The 17,327-nt window shown below is 43.3% G+C and overlaps 1 protein-coding gene across 1 annotated transcript; it reads right to left on the bottom strand.

Annotated features, from left to right (window-relative positions):
- Nucleotides 1-12,405: 12,405 nt before the first annotated feature.
- On the bottom strand, nt 12,406-13,383 carry FOXB1 (forkhead box B1). Its single transcript, XM_045792721.1, has one exon. The coding sequence runs from the start codon at nt 13,381-13,383 to the stop codon at nt 12,406-12,408; it is 978 nt and encodes a 325-aa protein (XP_045648677.1).
- Between the last annotated feature and the right edge of the window lie 3,944 nt (nt 13,384-17,327).

The following is a 17,327-nucleotide window of genomic DNA, read 5'->3' as shown; positions in this document are numbered from 1 at the left end:
GATAGGTAAATACCAGCTCAACTTTTTTTTTGTTGTTGTTCAGATATTATTTATTTGACACAGTGAGAGAGAGAGAAAGAGCACAATCAGGGGAAGCAGCAGGCAGAGGGAGAAGGAGAAGCAGGCTCCGTGCTGAGCAGAAAGCCCGATGGCATGGGACTCGACCCCAGACCCTGGGATCATGACCTGAGCGGAAGGTAGACACACTTAACCAACTGAGCCACCCAGGCACTACCAGCTGAACATTTCTAATATGACTCTCTTTTCTTTAGAGGAAAAGAGGGCTCAGAGAGTTTCAGTAATTTGCTCGATGCCCCCCCTTTTTAAATCGTTGTTTCTGTGCTCTTAATACACCCCATTAGGAATAATGCTGTTATTTTCATTTTAGGAGATCGTTCCCAAACAATAAATTGTGAAAATGTCATTCTACTTCTCCTCTGCTTTGAGGCCATTTTATGCAGATTGATGACATGTAGCATATGCCGCATAGGACCACACATGTTGCTTTGAACAACTTGAAAAAAAGAAATAAAAGCTTATTGCTTTGCCAAGTTTACTGGTTCCAAAACGGAATACTTTCATAAGGTTCAGGGAGGGTCATTGAGTCAGCCTCCCCAACAGCATATGAATTTTCAGTTACCACCAAGTTGGTGGTATCAATATCAATATCACTCTGAAAAATAAAACTAACACATTGTAGCAGAAACCATCACAGAAAACTTTTATTCCAGAGTGGTAGCAAGTTTCATTTTTTCCGTAAGAAATTCAGTAAATGAAGACAAAACAAGACCATCTCCTAACTAGATTATTTAATATATAAAAGCATCTTCTCCCAGTGTTCCCTTTTCTTGTGCCATCTGCTGAACCCCAGGGAATATGGACATTCATAGACACCAACCCCAGAGTACTGGCAGTTGACTGGCTGAGCCCTGCTTGGGTGGCTACTTTGAAACTCAGATAGAAGTAGAACAGAATAAGAGAGAAAGGTGCAAAAAGGACCCTGAGCTTTGCAGGTGTATCCATCCTTAAAGCTGAGGTGGGCTGAAAGACTCAAGGACTAAGCGTGGTCGTTTGAATGGTAGTCCCAGAGCCTGTTGTAGTGAGGGCTCATATGGAGTCCAGAGAGGCCAGAAACACAGGTTATAAATCCTTATTTGGCAAGTCAAACCACCAAACCAGGGTGAGGTGATCAAAAAGCATGAATGAGTTTTACCAACATTCTCCAGCCCAATCACAGACTCTGTTAGGAAAAGGATGAGAGACTCCAAACACACAGCAAATTCGGATTCCACTATCCATGTATGAAAACTGTTTCCTCAGGAGTCACTTATAACTGAGGCAGGTGGTCAAAAGGGAGGCCAGAGCTGGACAGTAAGCACAAAGACACACAACCTTCTTAAAATGCGTATCTATAAAATATATGTAAATGCCAGTCTCCTGGTGATTGGATTGAAGAAAATATGTGAGGACTCAAGCATACTTTTTAAAAGTACCACTAAAGAAATGTGAACATCAAAACACCAGATATTGACCTCTCAAATATTTGGTTCCATCAACAATAAACAAAATTGTGTTTACTGAGATAGAAAGTTACCCCTAACCTTTACTTTCCTTCTTTTCCTCCCTCTCTCCCTTCTTTTTTCCTTCTTTCTAAAATTATAGTGTAAGTACAAAAGTAGTACTTCTTACCCCTTCTGACTTATTTTGCCAGCTGACATAGACTGTAAGGGAAGAAAAAGACACACAGGTCAGTAATTTTCTTTAACTACTAGAGCATGTCCCTGCCTAGATTTCATATTAGCTACTCTCATTCCCAAAGGATTTGAGTTAATCATACATGGATGCAGGTTGGTTGAATACACCTTAAGATCCATTTTTTTCAGGGACACTGGGTGGCTCAGTCAGTTGTGTCTGCCTTTGGCTCAGGTCATGATCCCGGGGTCCTGGGATCAAGCCCCGTGTGGGGCTCCCTGCTCAGCAAGGAGTCTGCTTCCCCCTCTGCCTCCGCCTCTCCCCCCTGGCTTGTGCTGTCTCTCTCTCTCACTCACCCTCTCTTGCTTACTCTCTCTCTCTCAAATAAATAAAATCTTTTTTAAAAAAAGATCCATTTTGGGGGGTGGTGGTGGTGTTCCATGGTGACTTTTTTGGTATATAATCTGAGATCAAAGATCAAATATTGCTATAAACTAGCATAGAAGGGTATTTCTGGTTTTGTTGAGGTATTGCTTTTCCTCTCCACCCCCCAGCCACATAAGTTAAATAGAAGATAGTTCAGGAAGAAAATGCAATTTAGTGACTCATAACTCAGAGCAAAGCTGGGGAGGGTAAGAGAAGTAACAAAAGAATAATTAGATTAGCAGCTGCAAAAATCATTTTGTGTCTGAGACAGTTGGTTTAAAGCTGGCAGAGGGTGATCCTTCTTCTCCCTCTGCACACCTTAATGAGCTTAATAGAGCCCTTGAGTCTAAGAAATCATGTGAGCTGCTATCATCAATAACAGAAGTTTCTTGATATTAAACCAGATTTTACTGAGAGTCCATTGGACATTGACACCATTTACTAGCTGAGTAACCTTGGGCAAATTTAAATGCCCACTGCCTCAATATTTCCATCTATAAAATGGACATCATAAAAAGCTCCTATCTCATAGGTTGTTATTAGGGTTAAACGAATTACTATTTGTAACGAACTTAGAACAGTACCTGGCATGTGGTAAATGCTATATAAGCATTGATTAAATTCTTAAAGTGTCAGGGAAATAGTGTAAGCCATTGGTTGCTGGGGAAAAGAAGACTAAAAATGCCCTAATTTTTATGTTGGCCATCTTTTTGTGCCTGGCTGTCACACTATTTCCTGTCCTGTCTTTTAACAATCTTAACAGTTTGTCAACATCATATCTTTAAATCTGTGAAAAGGCCCATTTTGGAAGAATATACAGAAAAGCAGCCACAATTTCCCTTGTCATAGCACCTTGTTGACACTGCCAGGTTACTGCATGGGTATTGGAACAGAAGGGCAGACAGTAAAAATGTGGGGCTTAAAAAATAGCATGAAAAGTAGACCTTCCCTCCAGGAGTCTGCAATCTGTCCTGAAGAGCTTAAGGCTAAATTCCTCTCAGGCAGGACAATTTCTGATAGCTATTTTTATTTTACTATTTCTCTATCACAGTAACTTAAGGTTACATGACACTTCAAGGCACTTTCATCAACTTTGCTCCACTTGATCATTGAGACAAGCCTTTGAGTGAACCCTTATTCTCCATGAGAGATGGTTAACTGAGAGCTAAGAATTGCTCAGAACCATTTAGGTAAAAAGAAGATAAAACTAGGACTCAAACTCCGATCTTCTGACCAAAATATTTTCTTGCAAGATCTTGTTTGTGCACGTGCTGCTTAGCAATTGGGTTTAATCAGACTGAGTTGAGTTGGCTTGAACTGAATTAAAAGGACATGTGTTGAGATGTCCTGGGGGACCCTTTTAAAGAACCATGCTAACAGAGACATCAGATTTTCATCCAGTTCGTCTGCTTTCTCTCAGTCCTCTTTTCCTCCTCTTATATCTCTCCTCTTTGTGTCAAGTGAGCCAAGCTGAGGGTAGGAGTGATCAACTCTGGGAATGTTGGTTGGGAGACTATGGAAAAATAATTATGAACAAATTCCTTTGTTTCCAAGACCAAAAAACATGTATTCCAATTCAGAAGAGTAGTTTCAGGTATAGCCACTAGTTTTGGTACTTTTCTTGTTTATTCTACTTTCTGGGTCTGCTCCAGGCTACCTGGTTGTTCTCCCATTGACAAGTACCTAACTAGCACCTGTGTCATGTCTCACATGGTTAAAAACAAGTTTATTAAAAATAATTAAGATCTCAAGTACCCGGAGTGGGGAAATCAGACATCAAATTGTCATATAAGAAAGGGCAAAATGAAATGCCACAATAAGGAGACAAAATCTGAAGCTCTGAATCCTTGCCCTTCTCTGCCATTCCCCCCTCCCAGCCCACTCCTGCCGTCTCCCATCTTGAGAATTAGCCATATCAGAGCAACTGAAGAAATGACATAGTCATACCCGCTGTGGGCCTGGTCTGTCTAGACTTGTGGCAGTCTGTCTGGAAGAGTATTTGCTTTCAGTTTCAGGGAGGGTATCAAGAAGTTAAGAAATGGTTCATATTGAGGGTAGATCTCTTGATCATTAGACCTGGGACTTAGCAGTGACCATTCCTCTTGTTACACAAACTACCCAAGGCCCCCACTTAAAAAGTTTGCAGATGTTATGCTGTGTAAACTGCCTTAAAATGATGTGAGCCTACGTTATTAGATAAAAGCCTTCATTTTGACAATTTCAGTATTTTCGTGATTTCTGATTTTTAGTGGCATATGTATGGCATTTAATAGGGAACTTTTGTTTTACTTTCAGAACCTGACTTTGGTGCTGTTAAATTATTTGGATGTAGTTAAAGGAATGTATCAGTGGGATTCACCAAATGAGTGAAATGAAGGAATCAGTTTACCTGGAATTTCTCAGGACCTTTCAACTCTTAACATTTAGTGTCTTTTGATTCTAAGTTGAGGCAATATTGCTCTGGGTCCCAGACAGTGGACAGATAACAATGGGCAAATAACAAAGCTGAAATCCTAAGTTAAATTATATTATTGAATTTGTAGGGAGCTGTTAAGGAATTCCATGTAATAGCACTAATGTATTTTACACAATTGGAAATAGTGTTTAGTAGCTATGAAAGATGTTCACCACAGCAATCTTTGTATTAGCAAAACCAAACAAAACCTAAAAACATTCAAAATGCCCCAATTAGGCATTTAGTATTCCATTCAATTGGTATGCTATATAAATATTAAAATAGATATTTATGAAAACTATGTTATGAAGTCATGGTAAACATGAGTATAATGTTGGGAAAAGGAAGATATACAAATTAGTATACTGATTATAATTATGGAAAATATTGAAAGGAGAAATGGATTATTTTAAAATAGCATAGGAAAAATATAGAAAAAATGTTAATATAATTGTAGTATTTTTACAGTAAAGACTAGGTTTCTAAATGGAATAGAACAGAACAAAACCAATTATATATTTAGGAATCAATATAAATAAATCTCTCCATAAACTCCACCATTTCTCATTGCAGTGAAATTCCAAGCAATTATTTTATATGATTTATTCACAGCATCTGTCATTTTAAGAATTAGATAATGTTTGGCTACACAGCAAAGAATAATTAGCAATATAATTAATCAAATTGCTGTTTATATTTCTGTGTCAAAGTTAATCATTTTCTTTTTCTTGTTTTATGGAAAGGATTCTTTTATTAAAGACACAAGTAAATTTAAGTGCATTTCATATGTTTTAATTGTACAACTTGAGTATCACAGCTGAAGCCTATAGTCAATACTCTCATTTACTGACACCTAGAACAAAGGCATAGGGTTTTTACCTAAGCTAAACTAACAGGACTATTTTCAGAACTCCCGTTCATTCAGTTAATTGTTCTGTGGTGGGGACAGAAATCATTGCATATACACGATCTGGACTAATCTGATAGTCATAAAATTTCATCCTTGCCTGTTCTGCCTGCCCTCTCCCTATCCACCAACACTCACCACAAGGATGAGAACTGTGAGTATCTTCCAGGCAGCCAAAGAAATAATTTGATTCAGTCTGACTAATCCATTGAACATAAGAGGGCTGGGTAATCATTCATCAGTTTTTCTCCAATATGAAAATCATACTAGGTATCTTGAGACAGACCATTATGTCATGTTTGTTGTTGTTTTTGTAGTTGACATAAATATCATGGTACCCAGGACGATGGGGAACTTTCCAATGATCTTTTTTATTGTTTTAGATATAGGTCTTCAGTCTATCAAATGTATGTAAATAAATAAAATATATGTTGGTATTTCCAAGTGAGCCAGACATTTGCTGCTCTGTGTTTCATTGCAGCAGGCTAGTGGGGGAGTTCAGATGCTCGGAGTTTTCATGTTGTGTGAAACCATTCTTGTCTGTAATGTCTCTCCAAGGAGCTGCTCTAATTAATGCAAAATGCTCTAGATACTACTTAATAAATACTAAGCTTCCTCTAAGTGGCACAAAATTCAGATCCTTTATTGAACAGTTTCTCTATATGTTGTTATGTGCTGGAATCATCAGACCAATACATTGTATTTCAAGAAGGAGGGGAGAGAAATCTATAGCAAAAGCAGAGTTTGGAAATATTTATTTCTGCAAACCAACAACTCTTTCTATACTGTATACCTTAGTAAACCCAGTCAACAGGGAACGCTCTGGGGAAGAAATTAACTGAGTAAATAAAAATATACAGACTGCAAAGCATGAATCAGAACCACAGTGCCTCTAAACAACAGATACTTAAAGAATTCTTTTTATCTGTGAGCTTAATCTGCCCTAATTAATGCTCCCAGTTTGTTTTTTCAAAAGCTTGCAACCGATTTGACATCAGTTATTTGCAGACACAGGCAAGAGGAGGCTGCCTGCAAAGAAGAACCCTTTGTCCATACATTCTTGAAAATTTCCATAAGGAACATCTTCCAAGGAAGGTTTTATTTAGCCAGCTATAATTTGTCATGGATAATTTCTGATTACTTTATTATTAGTTCCAGTGAGTTTGTTAGCTTATGGTTATAAAACAGCCAACTATTTCTTCAGTATCTTTTTTGTACCTGTAGGTCTGAGTCACCTCCCATCCCTGGTTCCAGATACCAATGCCACAAATAAGATGAAGAATCACCTAAACATGACCTTACAGATCTTGAAGCTAAACTGAAAAATGTTCAAGGTTTTGATGTTATCTGGGATAAGTACCAGGCAAAATTTTGAAATGCAGTAGAAAACCCTCCAAATACTTTCTCTTTCAGATCAGATCTCATTTAGACTTCAAATTTGAGAAAAACTGCTTCATTTTTCTGTAATCACACCTTGAAAGTTGAGAAGTCTGCTTCTTTATTGTGCCCTGCTTTGCCTCTAGGAGCGGCTCTTAACAGTCACTGTAGGGTTTCTAAGATGTTGACAAGTAAAAGTCTATAAAGTTCACCAAAACAAAAATGACAGCCATAGAAGACACAGGATAGAATATTGCCACAAGATTATCTCAATTACCACTGACACATGTGGCCTGGGTTCCCCTCCCCCCCCAATGGAGAATGAGAAAGGAAAATGTAGGAGGATTCTGACTTGGAAATTCTAACCAAAGAGTATCTCCTCTCTTGATTTTTACACAACTTTACCATCATGGTGCTCAGATAGAGTAGTTGTCAGAAAGTGGGGTGTGTAGGAGGATGAGGGAGAAAAAGCGAGAGAGAGGAGTGAGAGAAACAGAGAATTGACCAGGTAAGGTTGACAGCTCAGCTTTCAAATCTGTTGTGACATATTAGTTGAAGGAAGAAAACAGTAGAGCCAGATGGGATTCAGGTCTTTGAAAACAAGCTGTTTTATGTAATCTATGCCAAGCAAGGAGGTAAGAGTCTAGAGGTGTGTGTGTGATATAATGATGCGTGTGTTGATGTAAATAAAGATTTATTTAAAGACTTATCTCCGACCTGAGTGTTAGTTGACCACCAGAGAGCTTCTTGGGAATCCTGAGGCCCACATCGCCACCCCCACTCACTTTCTTCCCCTCCCCCATTTTTCAGAAGCCAGAGGATGCCTGCTGCATCTTGCACTGTAGTGCAAACAGATCCCCGCAAAGAGAGAGGAAGATAAAATGAATTTAAATTCCAAAGGGGTTCCAGTGCCGGTTTCCTAGTCCCCGAGTCAGCAATGTGTTTGTGAAAATTCAGCCTTTTTGTCTCCCAGTAAAAAGGAGCTAAATCTACATCGGTGGCCCAGTCTCGGGTTGCTATTCTTTGCATTTTCTATTCGAGTGAATGAGAGTGAATGAAGTGGCCGGGACCCTTCATTTGATCTACTCAATTGCATAAAGTGACAGAATTCTAATATATTTGTTTAATGCTCTTCAATGGGCTTTCACTTTTTTGCTTGCAAATGAAGCGTCTGTGGGCAAAGTTTCATCCCCCTTTAACACTGGGACATATTTCATAACTCAGGCTGTGGTTTGAAGTGATCTTGAGAGGAGTTTTAGACTCAAAAAGTAGAAAATAAAGAAACAGATGTGAAGTTATTGTAAATTCCTAGAGTGGGCTCTGGGGCTATTGTGCCCCCACGGCGGGCGGTCCAGGGGCTGTGCCTTTCATGCTGTAATTGAAACATATTAATTAGATAATTTGTTGTTAGTTTAAACGAAACAAATGCATCCCCTTTGAGGCTTCACAGCCGGTGGGTTGGGTTGTTTTTGTTTTGTTTTTGTTTGGGTGTCTCTGCGCATATGTGGCTTCAGGGGAAAAAAATAATTGACATTTATATTAAGAATTTGAGAACAGATCCTGATCCTTTTCATTTCTTAAATGGATACCTTTTAAAAAGGGAGTTTCCATTGGTAAATGTATAAACCATCCCCTCACCCCAACCTTGCATACACCAAAGTAAAACCTTCTGTTGCCGCACTCCATTGGCTTCTTCTTCCCACCCACTCCTCAACTTCACCCCACTCGAGCACCTGGCCAGATTTATGCTTCCAAGACACTCAGTGTTCTCATCTATTAAAGGAATTAAACTCACTGCTATAATATTGAAGCCATTCTAAGGATCATTTACTAGCACTGCTAATGCTAGTTTTCAGGCTTCTCAAAATCTCCAATTCAGGCAACAGGAACAGTGAGAAATTTCTGCAGCTTCACTGTTGAGAAAGTGTACAAAATTCATCCATTGTGTAAGCATTTCCCCCAATCACAGAGAAGGCCATTTAAAAGACACAGTTGAGTACAGAATCATGTTAAAAACCAAAAGTAACAGGACAGCCAAATTTCCAGATCAAAAACCTAAATTTTTAAAGGGCCCAGATTTGCAAAATAGAAAATATAAGTTAACTAGATCTTCAGGATAAGACCCCCGGACGTACACCTCACTGCATGGTGTTGTCTCTTCCATTTTTACTTTAAAGCTGTGTGTATTGACTTTGGACTTGAGCCAGGTGAAAAGATTTAACATGACAAAGAGAGCCATTGAAGGTATCATAGTTATAAACTTCCTTGTTTGTGGGGGCACTTCAGCTAAACAGCCCATAAGTCTTAAAGCTGGGGATGGAGCGGGGTGGAGACGTGTTGTTTGGACTGCCTTTGGATTTCTGATCAAGGTCAAAATATCATCAGTGGATTTTTTACTTTACTCTTTCAACTTCGTCCGAGAAAAGATGTCTGCAGTTGTGAAAGGAGGGCTCACAATGCCCAAGTTATTTCATTCTTTGCAATACACCATGACGAGCTTACTAGCTGAAAAGAACATTTTCAGATAGTTTAAATCACTCCTTTGCTAAAAATGAGATAGGATCTGCATCGTACCCCCATTTATTAAATGTATATATGTGTACATTTATACATATACATTCTACTGCCTATTATAGGACAAATATTTTACCTGATTATCTAAGCTGATAATTTATAAAATGTTTAAGGCCCATGTTAGTCCTTTATGTTTCCTTCATTCCTAGTTTGAATTCAGTGTTAGTAAATTCAATGAGATTAGAATATTCCAGAAATGGCCTTAATTTTATTTTTCAGGAAATGATGACAATGTATTTAATTTTTTAAAACATAGATGATTTCTCGTTGAGAACAGAGTTTCAAGAGTTTTTTAGCCTGGGGTGGATAAGTTTTCCAGGCTTTCTTTTGCTGATCTTGTTGATATAATTGTGAATTGGGCTTGATGAATGAGTTTAGTTGTCCCCTGTCTGACGAGCTTTAGTAGTAGCTTCATGCATTTTAATCAGTCCAATGATTCATTTATTTTCCACTTTTTTTTTTTTTTTTGGCTGTGTGTGGGATCCTTCCTTTTAAAAAATGGTCACAACAGGATTAATTACCCTTTGCATTAATCCTAATTTTTTTTTTCCAGATAACCCTCTAAATATGTAAGGGTCGCAGGTGCTAAGGATTCTCCTTATGGAGTATAGTGATCATGATATTTGTGTGGGTTTCTCTGAACTGCACAAAGGTCTTTGTTTAATCATATTACACAGTAAACTAAAGTGTTAATCACCATTTAAGTTTTTCTTTGTCTTGTAACTTCATTAGTTGAATACACACCTCGCTTTGGAAATATTGTGACCCCTTCAGTAAAGTTTCAGTCGGCCTTGAGCCACAAAATCTTGGCAAATTGTAATTCTCTGCAAAAATCTGAAGGAAAGCAAATACTTAGAGTTAAGCATTTAAATTAACCTCATTCACTTCCTTAAAATAAATGCATAGAGCATTATTTTCCCACATGAAGGAGTGAAAAGAAATCTGTTCTATTCAAAGTGAACAGGTTTCTTGACATGCAAGGTGACCTTCTAGGTAATTTCGGAAAAGAAAATTTCCACAACTGAAATAATTTAAAGGAGCAAGGAAATGAATACTTTAAATAAGATGCATCAGAATATGAACACTGAGTAAACAAGTGTGTTTTTACTTTTTGTATCTCCATATAGCCTCTACCTGACTTCTACATAAGCCTTACATTCAGTATATTTTCTAAAATGTAAATTTTAAGATAGACAAAAATACATAGAAAGTATTGCATTTTTTAATGACAGTTTTTCAGCACACACCTGTGCACCTGATCTAATTTAGAAATAGCTTCCTCTTTCCCTCTGCTTCAGGAGTCCATTGGAATCATTTCTCCCCCAATCTGCAAGTGCATTCGAGGAGATTTGACTATTTTAAATAAGATATGAAAAAGACAAACTATTCAGACAATGTATTATAAAAAGCATGCTTAGAGAAGCACTACATCTATCTTTTGTAAAGTTTTTGCTTGCAGCAACTCTTTAAAAACACACATAAACTAAAATTTGGATTTACATATTTTAATGAGAAAATATTATTTGGACTAGATTCATAATTTAATGTAGACACCTTTTTAAAATTCTTTGTCTTAAAACAGGCATGCTGGGAACAAGAACATCAATATTTAAAATGCCATGCTAATTCTGAACAGGGAAAGAGAAAAATGAAAGGTAAAAATTTTACAGCCCTGATGACACTACAACTTTTTTTTTTAAACTTAAGCAGGTCACACCAGAACAACAGTTCGTTTTCCAGCAAATTACCTAAGACTCTAAAGGAATATAGCAAACAAAAGTGCATTTTACACAGTGTATAATCATTCCTATTCACAAGCATTTACATCTCTTTGCAGCCCTTTAGCTTCTTGGGAAAGTTCTTGTAGCAAACAGAAAGACTTGTCCGTGGGAGACCTATCCGGTGACATCTCCTTCATGTTACCAGTCAGCCTAAGTTCTTCTAGGGTTGCCCTTGATGCTTTCTTAGTTTGGGCCAATTTCATTTTCTTTTTTTTTTTTCCTTCCAACAATAAAATAAATAGCTAAAAGGTCTCTAAGTAATCGGAAAGTTAACATCCCAATTAACTTTCCCATCCCCCCTTCCCTCCCCTAAACCTGGCCAGAAATGAAGAGTAAACATTCACATTACAACAGGTACTTGTAAAGTGGGCTTTACCCGCTCGCCCGCCAAGCAATACAGATTCAAGTTCACTGTTTACATGTTACCGGGCGCCTTTGTAAACAATACTACAAGGTTACTTTTAGTTTTGTTTTGCTCTTGTTGAGGACATGCGTCCCCTTCTCAGTTTGGCAGCCTTTCCCCTAACTCCTAGTGCGTGGAGCCTCTGGCAGGAAACAAAACCCAAAACAAAACAAAACAACTCCGCAGAAGCTGGGGAGGCAGGGCGGCTACTCCGGGAAGCTGCGGTCCGCCCAGCCTCTGCCGGATGGGCGGAGGCGAGTGGGTAGGAAGATTAGTGGTCCCTTTTCCCGGCAGATTTCCAAGACGTAAACGAGATCCGGCCCTCCGCTGTGCCGCTGCAGCCCTCAGGGGAGATCTGTTCGAGGAAACCTCGAGGCGGTTTCTCTTGTCTTGGAACTAACTGCGCGGAGTCCTGAGCCCCGCGGGTCCCGGCCGAGGGAAGACGCGCTCCTCTCCGCGAAGGCGGGAGGCAGGATTTCCCCTGCCTTTTAAATGGGAGGGGGGTTTCGGGGAGGGGGGCCAGGAATCGGAGGGCTTGGCTCGGGTGCCACCTGCCTTCCCCTCTTGTGGAGGCGAGGACAGCTCCCACGCGCCTCCAGGCCATCTGCAAGTTTGTGTTTTGTCTCCTGGGTCCAAAACAAAGTTCTCCTGGGGGGAAGAGAGGGTTGGCCGAGGGTGAAATGGACAAGTTAGGGTGGCGGTCCTAGGTGGGCGAGGGCAGGGCTGGGAGGCGGGGAAGGCGAGTAAGCTGGCGGGGAGGAGGACAAGAGGGGGCTCCGGCTGCTGTGGGTCAGTGCACCGCCACCGAGTGCAAGGCGGAGGCCGGGCTGGTGAGCGTTTCACTAGGAGTGGCAGGGCTGCTTTGGCTGGTGGCTGTTTGCGAGGACGTGGGGCTGAGCGAGGGCGGCGAGTTCGAGAGCAAGGTGGGGATGGGCGCAGGCAACGCGGGCAGCGCGGGCACTGCGGCCGGTGTGGGCTTGATGGGCACCGGGATTGCGGGCAGCGTCTGGCCTGCTGCGTGGCACAGCGGCTTCAGTGGCACGCCGTAGGCGCTGTAATCGCCACTAGCCATGGAGATAGGGGTGGCTGAATCGATCATGCCTGCGGAACCGTACACGTGTGGCCAGCCAGTGCCCAACGAGCTGCTCATGGTAGTCAACTGGTTGGGGAGCGGGTAGGCGGCGGGCACCGGCTGCATGGCGGAGAAGGCCAGCCCCCCAGGCATCTTGTATTCGCGAGCGATGATATTCTCGATGGCGAAGGGGTGCTTGAAGCCCGAGGGCTGCGCCACGCCGCCCAGGTTGTAAGCGGCGGCGGGCATCTGTGGCAGGTGCGTGCCGGAGGCCGCAAGCGCGCTGAGGCGCAGCTTGGCCTGCTGCTGCAGATACTGCGCGGCGTCGGCGGGCTTGCTGGGCGCCAGGTGGTCGGACTTGAGTACCTTGAAGCGCTTGCGGCGCCGCAGGAAGCTGCCGTTCTCGAACATGTCCCCGCAGCTGGGGTGCAGCGCCCAGAAGCTGCCCTTGCCCGGTTGGTCTGGCCGCCGCGGGATCTTGATGAAACAGTCGTTGAAGGAGAGGTTGTGGCGCAGGCTGTTCTGCCAGCGCTGCGTGTTCTCCCGGTAATAAGGGAAGCGGTCCATGATGAACTTGTAGATCTCGCTCAAAGGCAGCATCTTCTCCGGCGAGCTCTGGATGGCCATCGCGGTCAGCGAGATGTACGAGTAGGGCGGCTTTTGGTCGCTGTACGTGTTGCGGCCGGGCCGAGGCATCTTGTTTGCCCCCTTCTTGCTCTGGGTGCGCGCGGGCCGCCGGCTGCTTGGATCTGGACAGGGGGAAGATAATGGGAAGGGGGGGCATGGATGCACAGACAGACACCGCGAGGTCAGCCAGGCCAAGTACAGATCAGACGTGGTGGGTAGGGGCTGCGACGCCGGATCAGCCCGTGCCCGCGCTCTTTAGCTGGCAACTTTGAGTGCAGAGTGGGGTGCGGCCAGGGGGCGCGGAAGGGGAAGCCGATGAGCAGCGCGAGGGAAGCGTGGAAGTAAGCTGGATCTGGAGCGGGGACTAGGGCAGGGATGCAACCAGAGCGCTCACCTTAAAGTTGCTCCAAGTTGTGCGTCCGCATCCGGGATGGCACTTCGGCTCTCGGGTCCCTCCCAGTGCGCAGCCGGGGCGCAGTGTCTGGGCTGGGCTCCGCACGTCTCTGAGCTTCGCAGCTCAACCCCGCAGCGCCGGGAGCCGACCAGTCCGCAGAGCTCCTGGCCGTGAGATCCCCGGGCGGCGAAGCTCGGCTGCGGAATCCCGGTGCACACCGTAGCCGCGGCGGCCTCGGAGCTCCGGAGGGCGCTGCTGTGGGCTCCGCGGCTCCGCTGAGCTAGGTGGCTGCCTCCATGTCCTCCCTCGAACCATCTGATAGTCTTAAGCGGTGACAGGAGCAGAAAAGACCCCTGTAGCGGCGCTTCATTAATGTGCCACTTCTTAGCTATCATATGACAATCGCCTTGGGAGGAGGAGGAAGAGGAGGGGGAGCGGGGGCTGCAGAGGGAGGGGACTGAGCGAGAGGGGAGAGCCTGGCCAGCTCTGGTTTCTTTCACACCTATTTACATGGACACCTTGGCCAATAGGAATCACTTCCAGCTCAAGACTGGGCGAGGGGGAAGAGCCTCGGCCACCGGCGGTGAGCGGGACGCTGGCCAGGGTGCGCGGTGTGAAGGTATGAGGAGGTGGTGACCGCGGAGCAGGGATTCAGGCGACCACTCACGTTCACAGACCGAGCTGCCGCGCAGATGATGTTTGACATGGAAATTGCTTGGCTGGGGTATTCTGTTTCCTCTGTATTGTATCGGGTTTGTATTGTTAGCTAACTTAAGGCACGGCTTTCCCCTGAAGCAGACCCTTTTCCTGCGCTTGGCAATACGGGGCTGGTTGCATGGGTTATTATAATGAAAATACACCCTTCCCCCTAGTCCTCCAAGAGGCAGGTCAGAGTTTGATTTGACCTTCCTAGGCTGCTCCCATAGCTGTACACAGTGGGTTTGTAGCCTTAAGTGATAGGGTTTAAAAAATACTTACAAAAATATAATCAGACAGCCCCTTGTAAAAAAGCCCATTTTGTCAGTGTATTGGCCAAATTAAAAAAAAAAAAAAGTCTGGGCGAAGAGAAGTCCTTTAGGAATTTAATTAGGCACAGGATGAAGGCTCTGGGGCTGTTGGGACAGACAGTGTGTGGACCTGTGGGAGGGCCTGAGTTCGTTTGACACACTTTTATCACCAGATGAACGGCAGGGTCTCATGCTTTCCCCAGGTGGTTGGAAACTTTCGGAGTTTGGCATTGCATGGAAGTTTGCATTTTACAGCTGGAACTTTCTTCCCTTCTCCATCCCTTCCACCCCGCAACTGGCAGAACATATTTAGCATTTAGAGAGCCCAGCAAACGCTGCCTGCGGACCCACTAAAACAGCAGTACCTTGTAGATTCTAGAACCAGAGAGTTTTCCTTTTTGGGAGAAAGGAGAGAGTGGTGTTGTGCCTAAGGTCCCCCTGCCTGGTGCCAGCGGTAGGCTCCCTTCGGTTTGGATTAGTCTCTGGAGATTCAATGAATTATTCTTATTATCATTATTATTATCATCGTCCTCGTTGGCGGCGGCAGCAGCAGCCGCGGTGGTGGCGGCGGGATCATCATATTGCTATGAAATAGTGAGTCGACCCTGCCTGCATGCACATAGTCAAGGAGTAGATGCTAGGCGTTCCCATTGGTTTCTGCACATTCTCCGATCTCTATGGTTTTTAAAAGAAATTCCTTTTACCTCGTTAATAACTCAGTACCTACAGCCCACACTGAATCATCTTCAATCCGGAAATGTGAGAACTTTTTTTTTTTTTCCAGGAGGAGGAGGAGGTGATGGTAGTGGTGGTGGTTGGAGAGTTCTGGGTGTGAAGTTTGGATAATTTTAGTGATAGTAGAGCATTATTAGTGGAGCTGTTTGGAGTTAGCATAAAAATCTTTCAGCGCACGTGCATACACACACACACACACACACACACACACACACACACACCCCTCCATTAACCACAGTTTCGGAGGTGGTCAATAACTCACCAAAACGTAACTTAAACACGATGAATTTAGGAGATTAAACAATTTCATTAATATTGAAATGGCTCTCGCGTCTGGGCTGCCTCGCTTGAGATGCAAGCACACGTTTTTCAATATTAACAGAAGTGCTTGAAGAAAAGAATAATGTCACCTTCTTAATTCGGAAAAAATAACCAGGAGGAGGAGGTGGGTTCGAGGGGTGGAGGCGGGACGCTGACCTGTCTCTGGGGGCACGGCTTGAGAAGGGCAGATAAACCCTCCGCAGATAAACCAGTTGGATTCAAGTGGAACCTCTGCAGAGCTTTGGCCAAAGGCAGCGGTACTTGCCTGAGCTGTGCGTGCTTTAGCTCTTTACGAGGTCCAGCGTTTTGGGGTGTTATTTGACGCGGCCCAGTTCGGCTTGAGGGTTCAGGGATGGGAGGAGCTGGGGAGACCTGGAGCCTAAAGGACCCCGATGAAGAATCGAAAAGGCGTTGGTCCACAGCTTTCCTGCTCCAGAAGGCAGCTGCCCTTGGAGGGTACAAAACTAAGGGTGCTCCTGTGGTGGAGGCGGGAATGCTCCTGGGAAGGAAAGGTACCAATATCGAAGCCCCCAAGGATCTTTTCGGATCTTCTTAGCAAAAGTGTGCATACTGATATATAGAAACATAAATTAAAATATTAAGAGTGGTTGGATTTGGGATATGTAACGAGAGGAATGAAAGATCTCCGTTCCCCCGGTGACAGCCAGGAGGATTCTTTTTTACAGGGTGTGTGCGCAGGCTTGTTGAAGGTGGGGGATGGGAAGAGAGAGAAATGTTTTCTTGTTTTAACAATTGGCATTTTGTTGCCTTGCAAAGGGCCTTTGTATGGCTGTCGAAATCATTGCTTGAAGTAAACAGAAGATTAACTAAATTCTAAGAGTGGAAGTGTTTGGGTTTTAAAAAAAATCTAAATTAAAATAAATCTTTATACATCTCCGCAGGGAAAGTTGTCACCACCAAGTCTGAGACATGTGAGGATACAAGTAGGAATTCGTGTTGGAGGAATCTTCAAAGTTTGGCTAGGGTGAGGATGGGAGGTGAGGCATATTGCCCATGCCCAGGGTTAATTAAGGAAATCGAACCTAATAGCACAAGTTTGCCTTGGGTGGGGTGAGGAGCTGTGAGAGGCACATTTAAAACAGGTACTTTACTACAAAATTCTATTTCAGATCCTACTGAAGAGCCCGAGGGAAGGGGGAGGGGATTTGCATGCCATTTACGGCGTTTTAAGACTGGTATTATGAAGAAGAGGAGGGAAGGAGCACTTTCCAGAAATCTTGAAAAGTGCATCAGAGTCTATTGTACAGAACCCAAAGCAAACAGAGGCTCTGGGGAGGGGGCACATCCGACTCCGAGGCTTAGGGAGTTGTTGGGAAAACTGTATAAAATACACATAAGTCAATTATACCCATGTGCAAACCAAATGGAAATCTCTTTCATGCAATAGCCATTCATCGCCTCCGCAGAGCCCACCACCGACCACCTTTCTGCTTGGAGAGTTCGCAATAGCCTCTTTTCCCACAAGCTGGACCACACACGGCTACAGATTTCGTAATAATTTATGCTAATTTCCCTCCATAAATCCACAATTCGCT

This window comes from Ursus americanus, chromosome 36, assembly GCF_024610735.1.
Source record: "Ursus americanus isolate L20-20 chromosome 36, mUrsAme1.1.p, whole genome shotgun sequence".
Classification (NCBI taxonomy): domain Eukaryota; kingdom Metazoa; phylum Chordata; class Mammalia; order Carnivora; family Ursidae; genus Ursus; species Ursus americanus.
This window is presented reverse-complemented; position numbering and strand designations above follow the sequence as displayed.